This window comes from Salminus brasiliensis, chromosome 1, assembly GCF_030463535.1.
Source record: "Salminus brasiliensis chromosome 1, fSalBra1.hap2, whole genome shotgun sequence".
In the NCBI taxonomy this organism is placed as follows: domain Eukaryota; kingdom Metazoa; phylum Chordata; class Actinopteri; order Characiformes; family Bryconidae; genus Salminus; species Salminus brasiliensis.
This window is the reverse complement of record NC_132878.1, coordinates 93,236,794-93,258,275: the sequence shown is the minus strand read 5'-3', so window position 1 is coordinate 93,258,275 and position 21,482 is coordinate 93,236,794. Positions and strand designations below refer to the sequence as shown.

The following is a 21,482-nucleotide window of genomic DNA, read 5'->3' as shown; positions in this document are numbered from 1 at the left end:
ATACAAGCCCCAAAACATCTCTGAAAACACATCCAGATTGTCAAATATTTGGCGCAAACACTTTGATGTGGTTTTGAGTAAGATAAGGCTTACTTCATTCTCCACAGAGTTGATTGGTGGGACATTTGTTTTTAGCATTCATAACAACTGTTGCATTAATAAGGTCTATCCATGAATGTTACTGATCTGTTGTGAGGCTCTTCAATACTAATGAAGCAAATAAACATTATCACAAGATTTTGGCTCGTGTTTACCAAGATTGGTGACAGTCCAAGTCCAGTCCACTGCGTCAGACCAGCTGCCACTCACCAGTAAAAAAAAATTGTTAAAAGAATAAAAATAAAACTATAAAAAAACGTTTACTGTTATTATTTGTTCCTAATGTTAAAACCTAAATTAAATGAACCATTATTAATTAAAGAATTAACCATTATTACTCTCATTACTCTTAACCTTTACTGCTATGCCTATACTAAGTTATACTACACCATGATTATTATATTATGAATATGTAGCTCACCTGAGCAGAACAAAAGTTTAGATGGTTTGGTGACTTTTATTAATAATATATAAATAGTTCTGATCAGAGAAGGATAGGTCGGGTCCCCCTTGAGAGTCTTGGTTCCTCCCAAGGTTTCCTTCTCTTCTGTCCTTGCCACTGTGGTCTTTGGCTGCTCATGGGGGTCTAAGGTCTTCATGTTTTCTTATGTTGTTGATTTCTTGTCTTTTTTACTGATTACTGATTGTATAAAGCTGCTTTGTGACAACAGCAGCGCTATACAAATAAATTTGATTTGATCAGATTAATACATCGACTTCATGTAAACTGACTATTCCTTTAACTAAGCAACAACAAACCATAGGTAGGCTCTTAAAAGGACAGATCGCCAATGCGATACTCGCTATCTGGCTAGTCTTAGAAAGCAGTATTAGGTCCAGTATGGGAAACTATGTCTTTGCAGCAATGACACGGCTACACTATTAGCGTTCTACAGCCTAAACGCAATCCCCTCACCAGGAAAACACCCACAGAGATGGTTCACCCTCCATTTAATCCTCTGCTTCCAACTTTCTTAATGCATTTATGCCTTTCGTTAAACAAACTTCAAAGAGTTGCCATTAATCAGCAGAGAGAAATATTGTAAGAGAGTAACCTGTTTGTTACGTTTATCTCGAATTACAGACTGCAGGCGCTTAAAAAATATTAATAGTGAGCATACCGTTATCATCACACCATGCGCTTCACCTTGCATAACACTCTGCATAGACTGTATACAGTAAAAACACACTGAGGGTTTACTGGTTTGCAAAGTCACATACTGTGTGTATATAGAAATATATACACACACACACAGATGAGCCAGAACATTATGACCATGTCTGACATGCTGTTGGTCACCAAACCAGCTCACTCTACAAGTCCTCTGAAGATGCACCAATACGTTCCAGCAGATCCTTTACCCCCAGCAAGTTGCATGGGGTGAAGCCAACATAGATGAAACAGCTTAGTTCTGACACCCACATGTCCTTTGTAGGGGTTTTTGACGTGGACAGGCGTTAGAAGGGGCAATCTGACTGATCTGTCGCTGTGTGTTGTGACACATGCTTCCTGTAACCTTCATTAAAAAGTACTGTGTACTCACTGTTGGTAGGTACTCAACACTGCTGCCCTGGAGTTCCCGAGCCTTAAACCTACTACAGTGTAGCGAGCAGTATTACAGTATTTCTAACCACAAGACATTCGGGGGGGGGTCAAGATGGCGTAGCCATACGTTTCTGCAACCACATGCAATCAACATGTCTGAACCGCCCGGAAGGCACACAGCAAATCTACTGTGACTGGTTCAAGGGTACACAGTACAATTACCATGATTGGTTCAAGGGTACACAGTAAAACTAACATGATTGGTTCAAGGGTACAAAGTAAAACTACCGTGGTTGGTTCAAAGGCACATAGTAAAACCACTGTGATTGGTTCAAGGGTACACAGCAAAACCACCGTGATTGGTTCAAGGGTACACAGTAAAACTACCATGATTGGTTCAAGGGTACACAGTAAAACCACCATGGTTGTTTCAAAGACATAGAGTAAAACTATTGTGATTGGTTCAAGGGTACACAGTAAAACTACCGTGATTGGTTCAAGGGTACACAGTAAAACCACCATGGTTGTTTCAAAGACATAGAGTAAAACTACTGTGATTGGTTCAAGGGTACACAGTAAAACCACCGTGATTGGTTCAAAGGCACATAGTAAAACCACTGTGATTGGTTCAAGGGCACACAGTAAAACCACCGTGATTGGTTCAAGGGTACACAGTAAAACTACCATGATTGGTTCAAGGGTACACAGTAAAACCACCATGGTTGTTTCAAAGACATAGAGTAAAACTACTGTGATTGGTTCAAGGGTACACAGTAAAACCACCGTGATTGGTTCAAAGGCACATTTGCATGTTGTAGCCTCCTGCAAGATCAGTACTGCGATAAACAATTAATAAACAATATGTGCAGCCCTACTCCACACCACTCTGACTGTTCAGCCAGTTAAAAACTGTATAAATTATCCAACTCAACCAGGCCTGCTGCTGGAAACACAAGCTACACCCACAAGTCACCGGCTGTTTGGCAGATGTTAAAGTTGACTCATGGCGAAGTTGGTCACATCGGCATCTCAAGACCAAGCGCATGCAATCGCTTCGTCTTTGCCACAGCGCAGTCATGATGAGGAAGTAAAGCAATATTTCCTGCCTCACCTCGCACTGAAGAAAGCCATGAGAGTTTCTCAATAAAATACAGCATGAAAAACAGACACTGAATACATCTCGCAGCTCAAATTAAGGAACCCGAGAGTCCTGTTGACTGTTCGGCTTCAGCGCTGCCAGGATGCCCATACCTGTAGTAACTGATGAGTAAAAACGAAACAGTCAGTTAGTGTGTTGAGTGTAATTTGCCCTCAGACTCAAGTTTCAATACCTGACATACATGGACTAGATAATGGCAATTTAATGAGCGTACTATCCATGATAATGCTGTGGGTTGGTAATATACTGGATCATAGCCTTCATAGCTGCTGTCTGTACTTCTGTATTTAACAGTACGGCCACTGATATGTCCAAACTGTGGAGGATGATATGCAAAGATTTGCCCTAATGATAGAGGAGAGATTTCCACAATATTTTAATATTGCATTTTTCTAAAGCTCTGAAAGGTTGCAACACACACTATGCACCAAATATGAACACTTAAAAATTGCTATCTACAAGTAATAATGATTTTTATTCCCCCTTAATCCAATTTAACATGACTAATTAAGCTCTACTTGTAACCAAACATGCAGCTGGTCGACTGAGTCTTTAAAGGTAAACTTTGAAGAACAAGATTTTTGAAGTTCTTTAAAATTAGAGAAACGACTTGCTCTAATTTCCTCATCGTGAATGCGGTATTAACCTGGGGTCACCGTGACTACAAAACAAATACTGCCATTTTATTTGCTACCCAAACCCACCGCTGAACTTACACGCCTCACCATTTAACATCATGACCTTCTGTGAGGGAGCTTTTAGGTGCATTAAACTCTTCTGATGTTTACTTCCATTCTCCACCACTGGGAACGATGCTGACTCTCCGGAACGGAGCATTTCACACCGTTTGCTCAGCATACATCTTACATGATTCACCCTTTAAACATGGACCATATATCCACAATATGCTCAGAAAACATTCACATCTACATTAAAGGCGTTTAGCAGACCGTCTTCTCCAGAGCGACTTACTAAAGTGCTTCACTGTCCACTCAGAATATACTCTTAGCTAGTTTATATAGACTAGGATCCACAGGATTCCTCAAAGCTTAGATACTACTAAACACAGAAGTCAGTATGAAGACCACGATAGTCGATGCTGCACTTCGCCCAAGTACTCTTGTAAGAGCTGGGTCTTGAGCTCAGTCTGCGTTTGAAGACAGCGAGAAAAGCATACTGTTGTCATTAATTAGGATAAAGATAAAAGTAAGTCACTGTGCTAAAAAACTGTATTTAATTTTTGCTGGTTTTCAATTTTTAACATAATGTAAATCAGACGTTCTTCATGTGGCAGACGTTCTTCATATTGAGTCAGAATTTCTAGACGAATGGACCAATAGAAACGCTCTAAATCTTGGAATAAGCTTTTTTTTTTACATTGAATTTCACTGAAAGTTAAGGATGTTTTCTACTTTTTTGACATATGAGTTTTTTGTGTGATGACAACAGTAAAGTCATATTGCCGATCCCAAGTCGGCAAGCTGTAGATACAAGACATGGGCATTAGAAATGTTCTGCAGACCAGAACATCTACTCAAAAAGCTCCAGGCCAAGTCAGAAAACATCAAGAAACCGCAGCGTTTACAGCCAGTAAAGCTCTGGCCTACTTTTACCATTGTACCATTCAGACTCAGAAGACAGGAAACACACAAGTCACGAAGTCACAGCGTTTCGCAGATCAACTATTCACCAGAATCTGAAGTCGTTTTTCTTGAATCCCTACATTTCTTGTGATCGGCATCTTGCAATCCTGTTTAAACCTGCAGAGCATATCGGTGTGACATTCTGCCAATAATCCCAGCCGGCCAGTTAACTTTCCGCCTATCTGCTTAGGGGACATGCCAAACATGAATCCATATGAGGTCATCCGATTACGAGGCCTCAAAACTACTTTTCTCATCGCCGGCTGCAAAGGCGGCTAGATGGAGACTTCTGCGCGTGCCTTCCGAGCTCCCTGAAGGTATAGCCATGCCAGATGTAAATTTGCAGAGCAATTTTTGCAGCTGCTTTATTTTTAACAGTTCCTCCAGTTATTCATCTTGATGAACAAGGCTGCTAAAAATACAACCCTGCAGACTCAGCCAGGTGTTTTGCAAAGTAACCAGTTTGATATTTTACCTTTTTAAGCCACAGATAAAGGTGTTTTGGAGCATTACCTGCACTGGACATGCATTTAATAGGCGTAATAAAAAATGCACTTCTTCCCAGCCTGTGTATTACTAATGGTGGACAGATTACACCCAAAAAAGCTGACATATGGGCCATGCTGAAGTCATCACAGGCTCTAAAAGCACATTTAGAGGTGCCACAAGTTGCCCAAATATCCAAATATCCACAATAGTGCCTGTGTGGTTATAAAGGGGCAAGCTCAGGACCTAGATGAGGGGTACTAGTGATCCTGGCAGGGAGTAGTAGTAGTACATGTGTAGTAGCTAGCGTACAGCTAGCAGGCTACCCTTCAAACCTGTGGATATGCCCTGTGTATTTGCTGCCCACGGTGAGCCATATGGCTGTGTGGGCAGGCTAGGAGCAAGAGCAGTGGTCATCAGGGCGAGGTTGCTGACCATTACCGTGTGGAGCAATGTGAAAGTGCTCGGCTTCGTGCTGTTTTACCTTGATGATACTGGTCCTCCGGGGTATTCCGGATTTGGGGTCCACGACGACTGATGTGGTGGCCGCCTCGGTGTCCGCAGAGAGACCACCGCAGTCCCCGTTCGACACCGACACCTCTCGCCGAGTCTTGCCGTCCTCCTCGCCCGCGTTCTCGGCTGGCTTCTCCCCGGCGCTCGGCGAGAGCAGCCCGCAGCTTTCAGTGAACTCCGCCATGAGTCGCGTAAATCAGCACACAGGCTCGGCGGTATCGGCGGTTCAGCTGGATAATATGTCGGTTCAGGTGTTGAATGAAATCGCCCCGAGTGTGTGTCGAGCGTGGAGGTGGGCTGTTACCTCTCGTCCATGTTTCCTCGGCGGCGGCAGCAGCATCTGTCTCGGCTCCATGCAGGACTAGTTCACCGTTGCAAAGCCTCATTGTTCAGCATCACATCCAGGACAGTCCCCCTCCTCCCTGCCTGCCATAACACTGCCATCTGCTGAATTAGTGCAACATTAAAAACACGAAGGCTCTGTGAGTGTGGAGAAACACACACTACTGCTGCTGCTGCTTTTACTCCAACCTGGTGTGTTAAAATCTGTGTGTGTGTGTGTGTGTGTGTGTGTGTGCTGACCCTCTTATCGTGGGTGAACACACTTCTGCACATTTTAACACACCATTACCATCACTGCTGGTGATGTCCCTTATAAACATAAAACTATGCGTGGCCACGCCTTATTAACGTGAGGGAACCAGCTCCTAATGCGTGCCCACTATTTAACCAGATGTGGGAATGAGATAATGCCTTGGTAAGCAGCAGGAACGAGATAATTCAATCGCAGCCACGACTTAGATAACCAAGGCATGGCTATGACCTAGTAAGGTGCAGGAACGAGATAATTTATTCGGGAACTAGATAATCAAGTCATGGCCACAACTTAGTTAGGTGTAGTAACAAGATAATTAAATCGTAGCCATGACTAAGTAAGACACTGGAACGAGATAAGTAAGTCATGGGAACAAGATAAGTAAGTCATGGCTATGACCTAGCAAGGTGTAGGAACGAGATAATTAAGTCAGGACCAAGACTTAGTAAGGAGTGGGAACAAGATAATTAAGTCGGGACCAAGACTTAGTAAGGCATGGGAACAAGATAAGTAAGTCATGGCCACAACTTAGTAAGGTGTAGGAACGAGATAATTAAGTCTGGACCACAACTTAGTGGTGTGTAGTAACAAGATAATTAAATCATAGCCATGAGTAGGTAAGGCACTGGAACGAGATCATTAAGGCATGGCCACAACTTAGTAAGGCACTGGAACGAGATCATTAAGTCATGGCCACAATTCAGTAAGGCGTAGGGACGAGATAATTAAGTCCGGACCAAACTAAATTATCTAGTTTCTACAGCTTACTAAGTTGTGGTCCAGACTTAATTATCTAGTAAGACACAGGAATTAAACAATTATGTCAAAGTCACAACTTAGTAAGACGTAGGAACAAGATAATTAAGTCGGGACCAAGACTTAATAAGGCGTGTGAACAAGATAACTAAGTCATGGCTATGACTTAGTAAGGTGTATAATTAAGTCAGGACCAAGACTTAGTAAGGAGTGGGAACAAGATAATTAAGTCGGGACCAAGACTTAGTAAGGAGTGGGAACAAGATAATTAAGTCGGGACCAAGACTTAGTAAGGCATGGGAACAAGATAAGTAAGTCATGGCTATGACTTAGTAAGGCGTAGGACTGAGATAATTAAGTAGGGACCAAGACTCAGTAAGGCGTGGGAACAAGATAATTAAGTCGGGAACAAGACTTAGTAAGGTGTGGGAACAAGATACGTAAGTCATGGATATGACTTAGTAAGGCGTGGGAACAAGATAAGTCGTGGCTATGACTTAGTAAGGTGTGGGAACAAGATAAGTAAGTCATGGATATGACTTAGTAAGGTGTAGGACTGAGATAATTAAGTAGGGACCAAGACTCAGTAAGGCGTGGGAACAAGATAATTAAGTCGGGAACAAGACTTAGTAAGGTGTGGGAACAAGATACGTAAGTCATGGATATGACTTAGTAAGGCGTGGGAACAAGATAAGTCGTGGCTATGACTTAGTAAGGTGTGGGAACAAGATAAGTAAGTCATGGATATGACTTAGTAAGGTGTAGGACTGAGATAATTAAGTAGGGACCAAGACTCAGTAAGGCGTGGGAACAAGATAATTAAGTCGGGAACAAGACTTAGTAAGGTGTGGGAACAAGATAAGTAAGTCATGGATATGACTTAGTAAGGCGTGGGAACAAGATAAGTCGTGGCTATGACTTAGTAAGGTGTGGGAACAAGATAAGTAAGTCATGGATATGACTTAGTAAGGTGTAGGACTGAGATAATTAAGTAGGGACCAAGACTCAGTAAGGCGTGGGAACAAGATAAGTAAGTCGGGAACAAGACTTAGTAAGGTGTGGGAACAAGATAAGTAAGTCGGGAACAAGACCTAGTAGGAATGTACTGCAGTGTAAAAGCAGTGGCACATTACATATTATGTTTTATTATTTTCCAAACTGTTTAATCAGTAAATAAATAAATGCATCTCAAATGTGCTGCACTGCTGTTTTTCCTGTAGAGGATTTATTCTCTTATTTACACAATATTTAACAAACAGGACCAAAACCAACAAACCTAAAGTTTACTAGAACTACTTTTACTAGTAACATGAACGAGCATTTACACAATACACTCCCCTGTGTGTGTGTGTGTGTGTGTGTGTGTGTGTGTGTGTGTGTGCTTCCCTATCTACAACTGACAGCACACATACACACATAGCTATACACATACACACACCTGCCAGCATAGCATAACATAGATACACCCACTGAGCCAGGTCCATCACTTCCGGTCAGTATGTCCAGCTGGTTTATTAGATAGCCATCTCATGACTCACTAACTAGCTAGCTAAGTCCAGTTAGCCTAAGCAGTGCTAGCTTGCTGGCTAACGTTAATCTGCACTAGTTAAGTTTCTTAACTTCCACTAAGATCATTAGATAGCTTAGCTCAAGCCCAGGGAGCCGTTTAGGAGCCCTTAGGCACATACAGAAAGCCTATCGCTCCACATCAGCCCGCACTACTAACCCAAACTGAGGATATCCAGGACAGAAAGGTGATATTAGAGGCACTGTAGCCTTTAACGTGTTACCTGTTGACTTAGCGCGATTAGTTAAGCTGCTTATATGGCTGTTAAACCTCACTATTGACCTGCTTACCGTCCCTGTTTACCTGCTTACCTACTCAGCCAATTCAGCTCACTCGCTATAAGTAAACAAACCAGTCTGGCACGCGCGTAGCTGCCCGCAAGTGTTGCCTAGCTACGGTAACTCGTTAGCTAACGCTGGTTAAGCTGTTATTTTGACTTTTTTTTTTTTTTTTTAATAAATAAATCCAGGGTTTAGCGGTTGTTTATATCTGTGCCCACCTCGGAATTCAGCGCTGCGTCCTTTTCACCCGCTTTCACTTTCTTTCATTTCTGTTTCCATACCTGTAGTTTGAAATCGAGATCCCGCCCTCTTTGCCTTCCTTGCAGTCTGGATTGGCTGCCCTGACTCGGCGCGACCAATCAGAATCACGAAGACTGCTTGACTGACAGCTTAGCGTTTAGTTTATGGTTGTAATGGACTTAATGCTTTTATTTTTATTTTTCGAAGTGATTTCGCGACTTCTGCGATGAATTGTGCCAATTTTTATAAAGTTATAGTCATGGTTAATTAATAAAATGTTTTTTTTCAAGGATTCAAGAGCAATTATTAAATAAATAAAATAATATATAATTTTTTTTTGAGAGAATCTTTAAGAGGGGTAGACATAAATAGGAAAAGTGGGAAAACAGAAATTGAATCTTTAACTGTGCTCCTTTTGGCAGTTAATCAAATGCAATCTCATTTGTCCTCTATTTGTATATTCTATTTAGGGATGGGCGATACTCATACTCTTCAATAGCAAATAATACTGAGTCTGATATTTACATTTATATTTACATTTACATTTACATTTACGGCATTTAGCAGACGCTCTTATCCAGAGCGACTTACAAAGTGCTTTGCTATTTACCCAAGAAAACCTCAGCTAGTTAGAATAGACTAATAATACAAAAGATACCTCCAAGCTTAGACATTGCTAAACACAATACAATAAGGCGACCATAGAACTATTCGTAGCACCAAGCTTCTATGTTAACCTTAAGACAAGAGTGTTAGCAGAATCTAGTTAGAAGTATATTTAAAACCAGCCTACCTTACAAGCTAAAGATGACCCCAAGTAAAAAAGCAAGCACACTAGATATCTAACTGACAGCTGATACATTTAAATAGGATGATCATATTCTGGTCATTATCTGGTCATATTCTGATCATATTCACAATGCCCCCAATAAAAGAGGGCATTGTGGACACTTGGGTGTTGAGACCGGAGGGGGGCTTTAAGTAGGCCGAAGTTGTAGGGTTGTGGCAGTGTATGTGTGTGTGTGTGTGTTTATGTGAGGGTGTAAGCGAGCGTGCATAAAGATGTAACACCCCATTGGTGAGTATCACAGCTTGTAACACCCTTTGTATGTAGCAGCTAAGAGTCTTTTTTTGGAGTTCTTGTTTGGAGGATTTGGGTCTATTCTTCCTGAAAAGGCTTCTAATGCTGTGAGATTCTTGGGTCGTCTTGCTCTTTTGAGGTCAGTCCACAGATTTGTGATGATGTTTAGGTCTGGCCATGGGAAAACCTTCAGCTTGCTTCTCTTGAGGTTTATCTTCTAGAGTTTACTGGTTTTTAATGGAGGATATTCTTCCCTCTACCAGTGAGATGTTCCTTGTGGCCCTGGCTGCAATGCAAGCCCAAAGCATGGCTGATCCACCCTGATGCTTAACAGCTGAAGAGATGTTCTTTTGGTAAACATCTGCACCCTTTTTCTTTAACTGTGCACCTTTTGGAGCTCAGTTAATCTTCTACTGACTCACATGTTCACAGTAGCAGAACATTTGACCACTGGTGCCCAATTGTTTGCATGCCAGTGTAAGCCATGGACCCCACTTTGAGAACCTTTGGGGTAAACAGCTTTGCTTTGGGCAGCTTTGCTTCTGAGTCATGCCTCACAGGAACCAGTGAATTAACTTTATAAAACATATAACATTTTACTGCTTGATATCAAGTGAAACCAATAAAAATAAACATTTTATTTCAAGTAAGTCGATGTTGAAGTGTGACTAACTAGCTGGCCCTAACTACTGTGGCCCTAGCTTCCTATAAAGTAGTAATGTTGGGTTTCACAGTTTTGCAGGAGGGTCACTTGTAGTTTTAGCTCATTTTATGATACGTGTCCATTTATAGCCCAGCATTAGGTATTTTAAGTAGATATTAATATTATCTGTGTAATACGCCGAGATATTAACCTAGCTAGTTAGCTACCTAACAATTTTGGTTGGACTTGCTTAGTGGATAAGGACTCTGGATAAGGATAAGGTGCTGTTTGTGAGTGTAAATTGCTTCATGTGTGCTTTGGACATCTTTTCTTTACCAGCTGAAACAAACAAGGTGGTCAAGGTGGTTGAACAGCTGGTCATCAAGGCGAAAAATGACCTACTCTGGTTAGCTAGCTGGTTAACCAGGCCTAGAGCAGCATAGTGTGTGCTTACGAGCTTGACGAGGCTGGTTATGCTGGTCAACCTGCATGGCCAAGCTAGTTCATGGTGGTTGTTTGGCTTAGTCAGGCCGATCATAGTAAATCATACTAAACCATTAACTCAATCCGGCATGGCCTATGCTGGTCAAGAGCTAAACCAGTCAACCAGCTTGACCAGCTCGATGAGCTTGAGCTGGCCAAGCTGTTTTCCAGGCTGTTTTATCAGACAGACTTGGTTAGACTAGTCTTTATGTCTCAGTGTTTGGTACATTACTCTGGATACGGTGCTGTTTCAGAGTGTTAAAAGCTTCATGTGTGCTTTGCCATCTCCTCTTTACCATCTGAATTCAGTGTGCCAGGGTACTGTATGTGTGGTAAGATTTTTAGTGAATTGAACAGTCCATCGTTGACCAGTATGACTGGTGAATCAATCATAACAACCTGCTTTTAGTAGGAAAATAGGAATTATTAAGAAATAATGAATTTGTTAACTTTAGAAATAAGCAAAAACCCAATAAAGAAGTTCAAAACAACCCAATGCTGCAAAAACCTTGCATCTCTAAAATGGTAGATTTACAGAAGAAGGGGGAAATCTTCTGAGCTTTCAATAAAAGTCAATGTAAAAACATTTTATCCCAAGTCCAAGATTTTGCTCCAGTTTTGGAGCAGTCATTATGTTCTCATTATGTCAAAAAGTGAAACGTTTTGCATGACAGCAACAATTTAAGTAACTCTGATGAACAGGGCTGTGGGGTCATTCATGCCGATGTGATGCTGGGTTAGTTTAACTACTTTAAGCCTAAATCTCTATAACACGTTTATTGCTGTCTGCCAGAATGACATACTTTATATCAACGCTGTCCAATGAAAAACATGTATCTCCCAAATGGTGACTTTTCTATTGGTCCATTCATCCAGAATTATATACACAGTGTTCAGAGCAGCGACAGGGTTCAAACACACACAAAAATGGAGATATGTGGTTTTCATTGGGCAGCAATTAGTGAATTGTATGTCTTAAAATCAACCAATTACAACAGAAATCACCATAAATGTACTTAAAGTATCTTAAATTTGTCTTAAATGTAATCGGTGCATCTGTTTCTCATTATGAGATTGTGCTTGCTGGACAGTTTAACTGTTTTAATGAATTTTTATTTGAAATAGTATAATTTATATAAAGTAAATGTGTGTGCATATATATTTATATATATTTTTTGTTTAGTTCATATCAAGTAAATGTGTGTGTGTGTATATATATATATATATATATATATATATATATATATATATATATATATATATATCCACACAGTGCTGGCTGGACTGGGGGTGTCCAGGAGAAACCTGGAAGCTCTGACTAGCTCACAAGATCTCACTACTTTCTTCAGAATCAGAAGCTCTTGCTCCTTTTTACTGGATTTATGTTTCCCTGCATCTGTTATAATGAGATCTGGAGCTTCTACAGTAAAACAAAATCACTTATTGCTGATGAAAATGCTTTATAATAATGTGTTTAGGTGCCTGAAACGTCTCCACAGTGCTGTAAACATATCAGTTTTGAAATAAACTCACACAAGATCAATTCTATTTGAGTACTACTAATAATAATAAACCCAGGGTTCAAGAAGTCACCCCAATATGTGCCCTGTTGTCTAGTGACCCTGTGCTGGGTTGTGGAAAGGACCAAAGTTGGTTGCTTGTAGATGAATCACATGTACAACGTTTCATTTTTAATGTGCTGTCTTTATTAATAACATTAATAATGAGAAGTCGATGAAGCTAACATCATAACTTGGGGAAAGGGAAAGAAAAAAGACGAGTATACATGATACAAGTGAGCACCAGCCATTCAGCCTCATGCTACTGAAATGTTATACAACAGAGACATCTGCTGGTAGCCTGCTGCATTACAGTACATAGCTCTACCCCACTTCCAAAGTCATCTAGCCTGCCCTGCTTTAGAGAGAGAACAAAAGGGTACTGTATATAATTACATTGCACCTATTTAAATTGCATGCCCTGAGTATTTGTGTGTGTGTGAAGTCCTTGCAGGGGAACAGAAAAAGCTCAGTTTGCGTTTGTGTCGTCCTACTCTCCCATCCCTCCATCCTGCTTCAATTACAGCTCCCGTGAATGAGGCTTGATTATGTATACTGATTGTGCTGGAACTGAAAACACAGAATGTGGGCCATCTGTGGGCCCCAGAGACGTGGCGTGGGACCGGTTATGCAATATGCAACAGTTTGCCCAGCCACTGGAAATTAGAGGACCTGATATTTAAGAGTAGCTCAGGCCTTGTGTTGATGTAATTGTGTTGTGCTGTGAGTGTTGTGAGTTCATGTTAGAACTGGACGCATATCTGAAAAAGAGACTGAGGTAGGCCTATTATATGAGGTCGGGCAAATGCCCACAACTGATGATTCTATAGTGTAACAGTGAATCTTAAAGGAGCGCTCCAGCATTTTCCAGCTCATGTGGGTGATCACCATGGAAAATAATTGCGGTGGGTTTACCTGCAGTTGATAAGATAATGAAAAAAAGCGCTGACTCAAAACAGGCCTACATTGGATGTCAATCAGGTGCGTTGTGAGTCAGCAAGTGCTTAAACAACTGTCCAAATGTCTTCTTTAATCAGTGTCTAGCTCAAAACCCTCATAATAGATGCAAGTGAACGGTCGCACCAGCAGCTGCCCATTGGCTTCTATTATAAGTCCCCTTTAGATCAAGAGGTTTAGTTGGTTTACGAAGCTCAGGTTCAATATATCAAACGAATTCCCTGCACCAATCACCTGATAGAGCCTGGGTTGAAAAATGCCAAAGTGGTCCTTTAACTGTTCTGATGGCTGCCATGCTGTAGAAGTGATAGGAAAAGGCACTTCAAAGTGCACTGAAGAAGAAAGATGAGCTAAAAACCACGTGGCGACGTTCCTCACAGGTCCGTTCTCATTACTTGGCAACGGGGATTATTTTACCGCTGCACATGCAGCCAGCAGGGCACCAGTCTTTCACATATACGTTGTTGCAGGTGGCCATCGCTATCAGGCTGGCGCAGTTGGCGTACTTGTTGACGTAAGGGCAGGGGTTGGCTGGAAATGAGAAAGGTCCACATAAATCCACCCAGTATCAAAAGCGGCAAAAGTCTGAAGCATTCCTGACGTGGTACAAATAGTGAAGTGTCACCTGGTGACTCACTGTAATGTGTGTGTGTGAGATGCTGTGTGTGAGATAAGCAGCAAACTAATGACACTGTCCTGATACTCACTGCAGAGTTTGTCCTCACAGGCGCCGGGGCAGGCCGAACAGGGCGTTCCCAGGGAGTACGGTGCCACTCCTTTGAAATTCCCTCTGCATACAAAGACAATAATACCTTATTATAAACCCTCTCTGAAGGGTCGGGGCAGAGACTGGTCATTTACCTTGTCAGGCCTGAGGCGACTGCCCTCTAACCTAGTCTTCTGTGTGAGTGCTGCTGACTGAGAAGCCTCAGGACTCACTGTTCTGTAACTACTGTCAATCATACATGGAAAGTACCATGAAACTGTAGCTCATGTAAGTAAGAGAGAGAAAAGCGTGGGCTGCATACAGACCGTTACACCTATAGACCACTGCGATATTGCTATTAATGTGAAATTGGGACTACAACTATATGGACAAAAATATTGGGACACCCCCTCATTCATTGTCCAGCCCACCACCCCAACCCAGAGCACAGTTCTTCCACTGCTCCACAGCTCAATGCTGCTGGGAGGCTTTAGACCCCTCTAGCCCACGCCTGCCGTTAGGCAGCATGATGCCAATAGGTTCCCATTGATCTGCTCCAGAGAGTCCTATTCTATTGGCAGTACTTATCTACAGGGACTAGACAAGCTGTGTGCAATGCCAGCAATGGGTGCTACTTAAAGTAGACATTAGAATGGGGTGTCCACAAACCTTTGGACATATATTGTATGTTTTCCATAGCATTTAACACATAGTAGGGGCATGCTCTCACAAATTGAACCCAAAAGGGGGATAGAGCCCCAGATTTGCCCTTAAACTGTCTATGGTTACTGTCATGCAAAAAAACTTGTATCTCCAGTTGACAAAATATGATTCTGGCACTTGTTCTTAATATTGTATCAAGGTTTTAAAATGAATGGGCCAATCAAAATGCTCTGATTTTCCCCCAATGCATGAGTTGCATGATGTTTTTTTTTATGTTTGTCATATTTTGCATTGTTTGAACTAAACTGACATGACATGAATTGAATTGAATTTAAATTAATTAAATTGAAATTTATTGAACTGAATTGAATTGAATATTAATTTAAATGAAATGAATTGAATTGAAGTGAATTTAAATTAATTGAATCGAAGTGAATTTAAATGAATTGAATCGAAGTGAATTTAAATGAACTGAATTGAATTAAAGTGAATTTAAATGAATTGAATCGAAGTGAATTTAAATGAACTGAATTGAATTAAAGTGAATTTAAATGAATTGAATTGAAGTAAATTTAAATGAATTGAAGTGAATTGAAATGAATAGAAATGAATTGAATTGAATTAAAATGAATTGAGTTGAAATTAATTGAATTGAATTGAATTGAAATGAATTGAATTGAATTGAATTGAATTGAATTGAAATGAAATGAATTGAATTGAATTGAATTGAATTGAATTGATTTGAACTGAACTGAAATGTGAAGAAATGAAGATGACATCAACGTACGCTCGAAAGTATTGGCATCCGTAGAAGTAGGTGGTTCCGCACTTGGCCACACCACAGCCAACGGAGTACGAGCTGTACCACACCACCTTCAGTAGGAGGAGAAAAAGGTTCAGGCCAGGATAAACATTGCTCAAATTTAAGACGTCTCCCTTCACAATTGCAAGAACTGCATGGGCCCCTCCCTGGCCTTCAGTGTATTCACTGCGGCTTTTCATTTAGTGAAAGGTCAACACGCTAAATGTGCTCCTGAGAAACTCAAGCAAATAAAGGCCCAAGCAGCAGCACGCTGTTCAAAAGGCTTCATTGAGTGTCACTAAAGGAACAGTCTGGTGAAAAGTCAAATGCACACAGTTTCTTTCCTCACTCTAAACGTCAGCGATCAGCCAGGACAGGTCTGGTGTGTGTGAAGTTTGCTGCTGATGAAGCCATGAGGCTAATGTAGCTACCAAGTACTGGAAGCTCATCCCACCTGTTAGCAGGAAACCACACACTACATGCACCTCCTAAATCTTTAGTAGCTCTGAACAGACAGTCAGCTTTCTGACACTGCCCAGCATATTATACCTATATGATCTATAATTAGCAACATAAGCAAGCGTAACACTCAGACTCTGGGATGGTACTGCTGTTGTTAGCTATGCTAATGTACTTGTGTCCATGTTAGTGGATAACAGCACATCACCACATACAGCTACAACACCACACACCACAGTCTGAGGCAGTGTTCTCAGCATAATCCTAACTCGTGGGGTCAGAGCTTCCTTTACTTGTGAGCTACATTGGCTTTGTAGGGGCAGATTTAAAAAAGCAAGGATGGAAAATTAGAAAACCAAATATGTGATTGACGAAATCTGATTTTCACAGTTATTCTTTATAATATAATCAGACTTTCATAATGAATGGACCAACGGAAATGCTCAAAAGTCCAATCATTACATTGGCTTCTGTTGAAAGTTAGGTTTTTTACTGCCCTTTATAATTGGACCTTATATGTGAGGGGGGTGAAAAACATGGGTCCTTTTACTGTTAACAGTGTTTTGCACTGTTTATTTATTTATTTATTTATTTATTTATTGCCATTTAATTTAAGTGACTTTAACTGAACAATTGAAAATTTAAATAAAAAATAAAATAAAAAAACGTATAGATTTTGAATGAACTGAATTTGAATTGAAATGGACTGAACATTTGAATTGATTTTCATTGATTTCAGTTTTACTGAATTTAACTGAACATTTCAATTGAGTTTTATTAATTTTAATTTAATTAAAATTCAATTAATTTAATAATAATTTCAATTGAATTTCTTTGACCTAAATTTAACTAAATTTAAGCTGACAGCATATTCCAAACTACCCAAAATGTTTTACCCATTTTTCTTCCCAATTTGGATCCCCAGTTACCCACCCTATACATATTCTCCCTATCACATGCAATGCTCCCGACACTGGGAGGCTAAAGGCCGACAGGCACCTCCTCCTCCAACACATGTGCAGGCAGCCAGCTCTGGGATTCACCAAAGTGTCGTATTTACGATTATTTGATTCATTTTCATTTTAAAAGTATAAGCCTTTTTAATACTATCTTCAGATAAATAATATATAACAACAAATTACCTGAGTGTAATGCCCAATAGGCTGCCCATTGATGGATCCTGTAGGGTACTGGTAATTGACGACTTCGTTGTGCCATGCTGTGACCACACCAGTCCAATTCACCATGCCAGTGCTCTTGAACAGGTTCTCGCCCATTTCATAGCCTGCTCACACAGCAAACAAAAGGTTTCTTTGAGCAAGACTGTACTGCATAACTCCATAAAAGGGCAATTTCTGTACAAAATACATCATTACACAGATATGCTTAAATAATGACATCCAGAATTCAACACAAAGCCCAGTTAAAGAATATAAAAATTATATTTTGGCTAGAAATATTGTTTCTAGTTGTAAAGTTTAGCTAATAGAGGCCTGTTAGTGTTACATTAGCTCATGCTAAGTATCTCTACACTACATCCCATTGATCATTAGCCATATTAGTAATTGCTTTGTGTGTTAAAGAGTTCTTTTAGTGTAGTTTAGTAGTTTATCATAATTCACCCTAAATATGGAGTGATTTCTCATAATTGTGCACTGTAATAACTGTTCATTTAGGGTAACCAAACCCTGGATGTAGAATAAACAAGATAAAGGTGGTCCTACCTCCGATCATGCAGCTGCTTGGTGGGCTGTGTGTCATAGTGCATTGGTTGACCCAGTTCTGAGCTGATGTTGCTGCTTCCGCGTTCCAGGTCTGCAGGCAAGAACACACATCATAAGTATGTCGCTAAAAAATGTAGATTAATTTACATTATGAAGTTTAACCAAGTAGTGACCTGACGCTAATCTAATGCTAATCTAATGCCACTTAAGCTAATTGGTGTATTCAGTGTTGGTGTGGGTACGCAGGTGGGTGTAAAGGCATTTATGCAACTCTGTGTCCAGAGTCCAAACACAAATACTGATAAACTAATGAAGATACAGTGTAATAGGCCCGAACTGCATGCTAACTCACAGAGCACAGAGTTAGCATGATGAAAATGAAGGGGTTGATAAGAGAGTTAAACTGGCTACAGATGCAATCGAAATTGTTCAATTATGCAAATTAGGTGTAACTAATACACCAGTCAAATAAGACCAATTTAAATATCTCAACACAACTAATAGACATAGGGGAAACAGCTGGAACTTCAAGGTTAAAGGAACACTGGCTACACTACCTGGACGTGGTAGAAAGAGGAAGCTATCGCCAGCCGCCACCAGATTTTTGAGGAGGCAGGTGGTTAAAACCCTCGAGTGACTGCAGGAAAGACCTGCAGCAACATTTGGTGGCAGCAGGCGCTGAAGTTTTTGTTTGCACAGTAAAGTCCATGCTAAGGTCTCCATGCCCGTACACCTCTAAATGACCCAAAAGCACAAGAACAGTCGACTTCAGTCTGCTCAAAACCAGATCAATAAGCCAGTTTTAGGATTGTGTTCTGTGGAGTGATGAAGCAAAACTGGCCCTTTTCAGGTCTATGGGTCAGTAGTATGTCTGAATGCAGAAGAAGGAAGCATGCGCTGAAAAGAACACCCGGACTACAGTGAAGCATGGCGGTGGCTCGGTGATGATCTGGGGCTGCTTTGCTTCCTCTGACACTGGAAACCTGCAGCTTGTGCAGGGCAAGATTGACTAAGTCAAGTATCAGGAAATCCTAGCAGAAACATCATGCCTTCTGTGAGGAAGCTAAAGCTTGGACGTTACTGGACGTTCCAACAGGACAATGATCCCAAGCATACTTTCAAGTCAGCCAAGGTTTGGTTTAAGAAGAAGTCCTGGAAGATTCTGGAGACCGTCACAGTCGCATGACTTAAATACCATAGAAAATGTTTGGTGGCATCTGAAGCAGCAAACCCAAGACTATCAGTGACCTGGAGGCCACTGCTCATGAGGAATAGGCTAAGATTCCTCAGGAATACTGCCAGAAGCCGGTGTCTGGCTCTGCATCACGTTTGCAGCAGGTCAGAACAGCTATAGGGGGCTCTGCTGAGTACCCTGTTGAAAACACTTGTTTTTTTAGTTGTGTTGAGATATTTAAATGAGTCTTGTTTGATTGGTTTATTGCAAACAGTAGCATGTTTGTAGATTTTGCTAATAACTTATTTCTTAACTTATTAATTAACTAATTTTGATTGCAACTATATGCATAAAAGACTTGATGCTAAAAATAAAATTAATAAAATTAAGCTTACAGAGGCCTGTTAGCAGTATACTAACAGCTCATGTTGGCTAACCTCATGCTATTATCTTTATTCTTTGCCACATTAGTGTTTTTGTGGGTTTATTTAAGTTCTCTCACTCTAATTATGCAGTAATTGATATGTAGAAAGTGTAAAGTGAAGGCTGTAAAGTTTTGCCATGTAGGCCTGGGTTTTACCATCTTCAGCATGTTGCTGGCTGTTGGGGTGACGGCTCTCCTGAACGCATTGTGCAAGTTGATGATTTCGTTTTGAACATCTGTCAGGTTTGTACAGATCTCAGCTGTATGGAAATCAGACAGACATTGGAGTCAGTTTGAAGCTGTTTCAACTAACAGCTAACAGCTACTACTGCTAACTGCTGACAGTACCCTGCTTACAGTAACCTGTACAGTCCCCTTAACTCTCAAAGCTACATATTAGTCCTATGGAAGTACTTGAACAGGTAATAATGCTTATTAATAATACAATTTGAAGGGTCCATAATATGAATAAAATCACTATGTTTTTATGAAATACACATTGTTAAATGTAAGCCTGTCCATACAGTCCATATATGGAAACTAAGCCGATGTCACAAAGCAGCACATTTCCATATATTTCCATATATTAAATGTCTAGTCTAGACCTGCCCATTCGCACTAAAGCTATAATGGGTGTTTCAGGCTTCTTTTTTGAATGAGGCACAACACAGGGCAACCAGTCAGAACAATAGTCAGTAGTTTCCATATGCCATATGGACAAAAGTATTGGGACACCTGCTCATTCATTGCTTCTTCTGAAATCAAGGGTCTTAAAAAGTGTTTATCCTGCTTTTGTTGGAGTATCTGTCTCCTGGGAAGGCTTTTTACTAGATGCTGTAGTTGATGTATAGTGTATATCCGTCTTACAGTATCCAGGTACAGTAACAAAAAAGTCTGCTAATTTTAATGGATAATAAATAAATGCAATAATGAATTTGTTTGATAAAAACACCTCACAGAAATCAAACAAATCAAACAAAAATTAAAATTGAGAAAACAAGTGTAGGATATGGACCCTTTAAGATTATTCATTGAAATATAAGCATACATACAAACATACACAAGATTAAATTCTGGAAAAAAAGAAAAACTGAGTGTAACTAATTAAAAATGTTAAAGTTATTTTATAAATAGTTATTATTTTGAAAGACATGCTTACTTGGCTGCCGATGCCACCAAAGGGGAATACATAGATCAAAAAAAAAGAGAGAGATTAGAGGTTATTCACCTTCAACATATTATTATCTAATAAAACAATCAGCTTTAAAGGCTGGAGATGCATTATACAGTACATTATTGGTCTTTTTGTAATGTAAATATTGAATTGCATGAGGCCTTTAAAGTGGTACATCCATACCCATTGGTCAGTTAAGCATTTACAAAACCAGCACTCTGACAAATGTAATGCTTAGTATTTACACCATGTAATTATATTTAAATACTACATTAAATTCAAGTAGAAGTGAGTATTTACACCTAAATCAAATACATTTCAGTGCATAATGTTACGTTCAGTAAACAAATGTTAATTTTTAAAAGGTATATCCACATATGTAGCCCCCCGCTGTAAATCAGTACCACCTTGTTTCAGGAAACTCACCACGCTGCAGGCGGTGCTCAGATGGATCAGAGCCAGCATGCAAATGCTCCACACAAACATTTTGCTGAAAGGTCAAGCTCCTGGAAATATCGTCCCAGCAAAGCAGAGAGAAGGGTCAGTGCCAAAGTGCCATGTACGTTGGTATAATTAGTATTAATTATTTAGTTTTCTTCATATAACAGTGGGAGACAAAATCCATTCCTAATGTCACACAGGACGAACGCAATGTTCAGCCAATTCTGTTAAATATTGTTGTGTTTTTGCCTCGTCAGCACATTCATCAAACTGCAGTCACTGCGATTATGATAATGCAGTTAGTAAT

The 21,482-nt window shown here is 40.3% G+C and overlaps 2 protein-coding genes across 2 annotated transcripts in view; both read right to left on the bottom strand.

Annotated features, from left to right (window-relative positions):
- The window catches only part of plcl2 (phospholipase C like 2), a 103,619-nt gene extending 97,443 nt beyond the window's left edge, over positions 1–6,176 (bottom strand). The window contains exon 1 of the mRNA XM_072692440.1: positions 5,418–6,176. Coding sequence (XP_072548541.1) covers positions 5,418–5,630 — 213 coding nt within the window. The 5' untranslated portion in view covers positions 5,631–6,176. The remainder of the gene's footprint in view (positions 1–5,417) is intronic.
- A 7,823-nt stretch (positions 6,177–13,999) lies between these two features.
- Positions 14,000–21,220, bottom strand: LOC140537186 (cysteine-rich venom protein). Its single transcript, XM_072659512.1, has 7 exons — positions 21,157–21,220; positions 19,717–19,820; positions 17,963–18,053; positions 17,381–17,523; positions 15,765–15,850; positions 14,316–14,398; positions 14,000–14,139 (listed from the first exon to the last, which is right to left on the bottom strand). The coding sequence occupies exons 1-7, from the start codon at positions 21,218–21,220 to the stop codon at positions 14,000–14,002; spliced, it is 711 nt and encodes a 236-aa protein (XP_072515613.1).
- Positions 21,221–21,482: the final 262 nt, after the last annotated feature.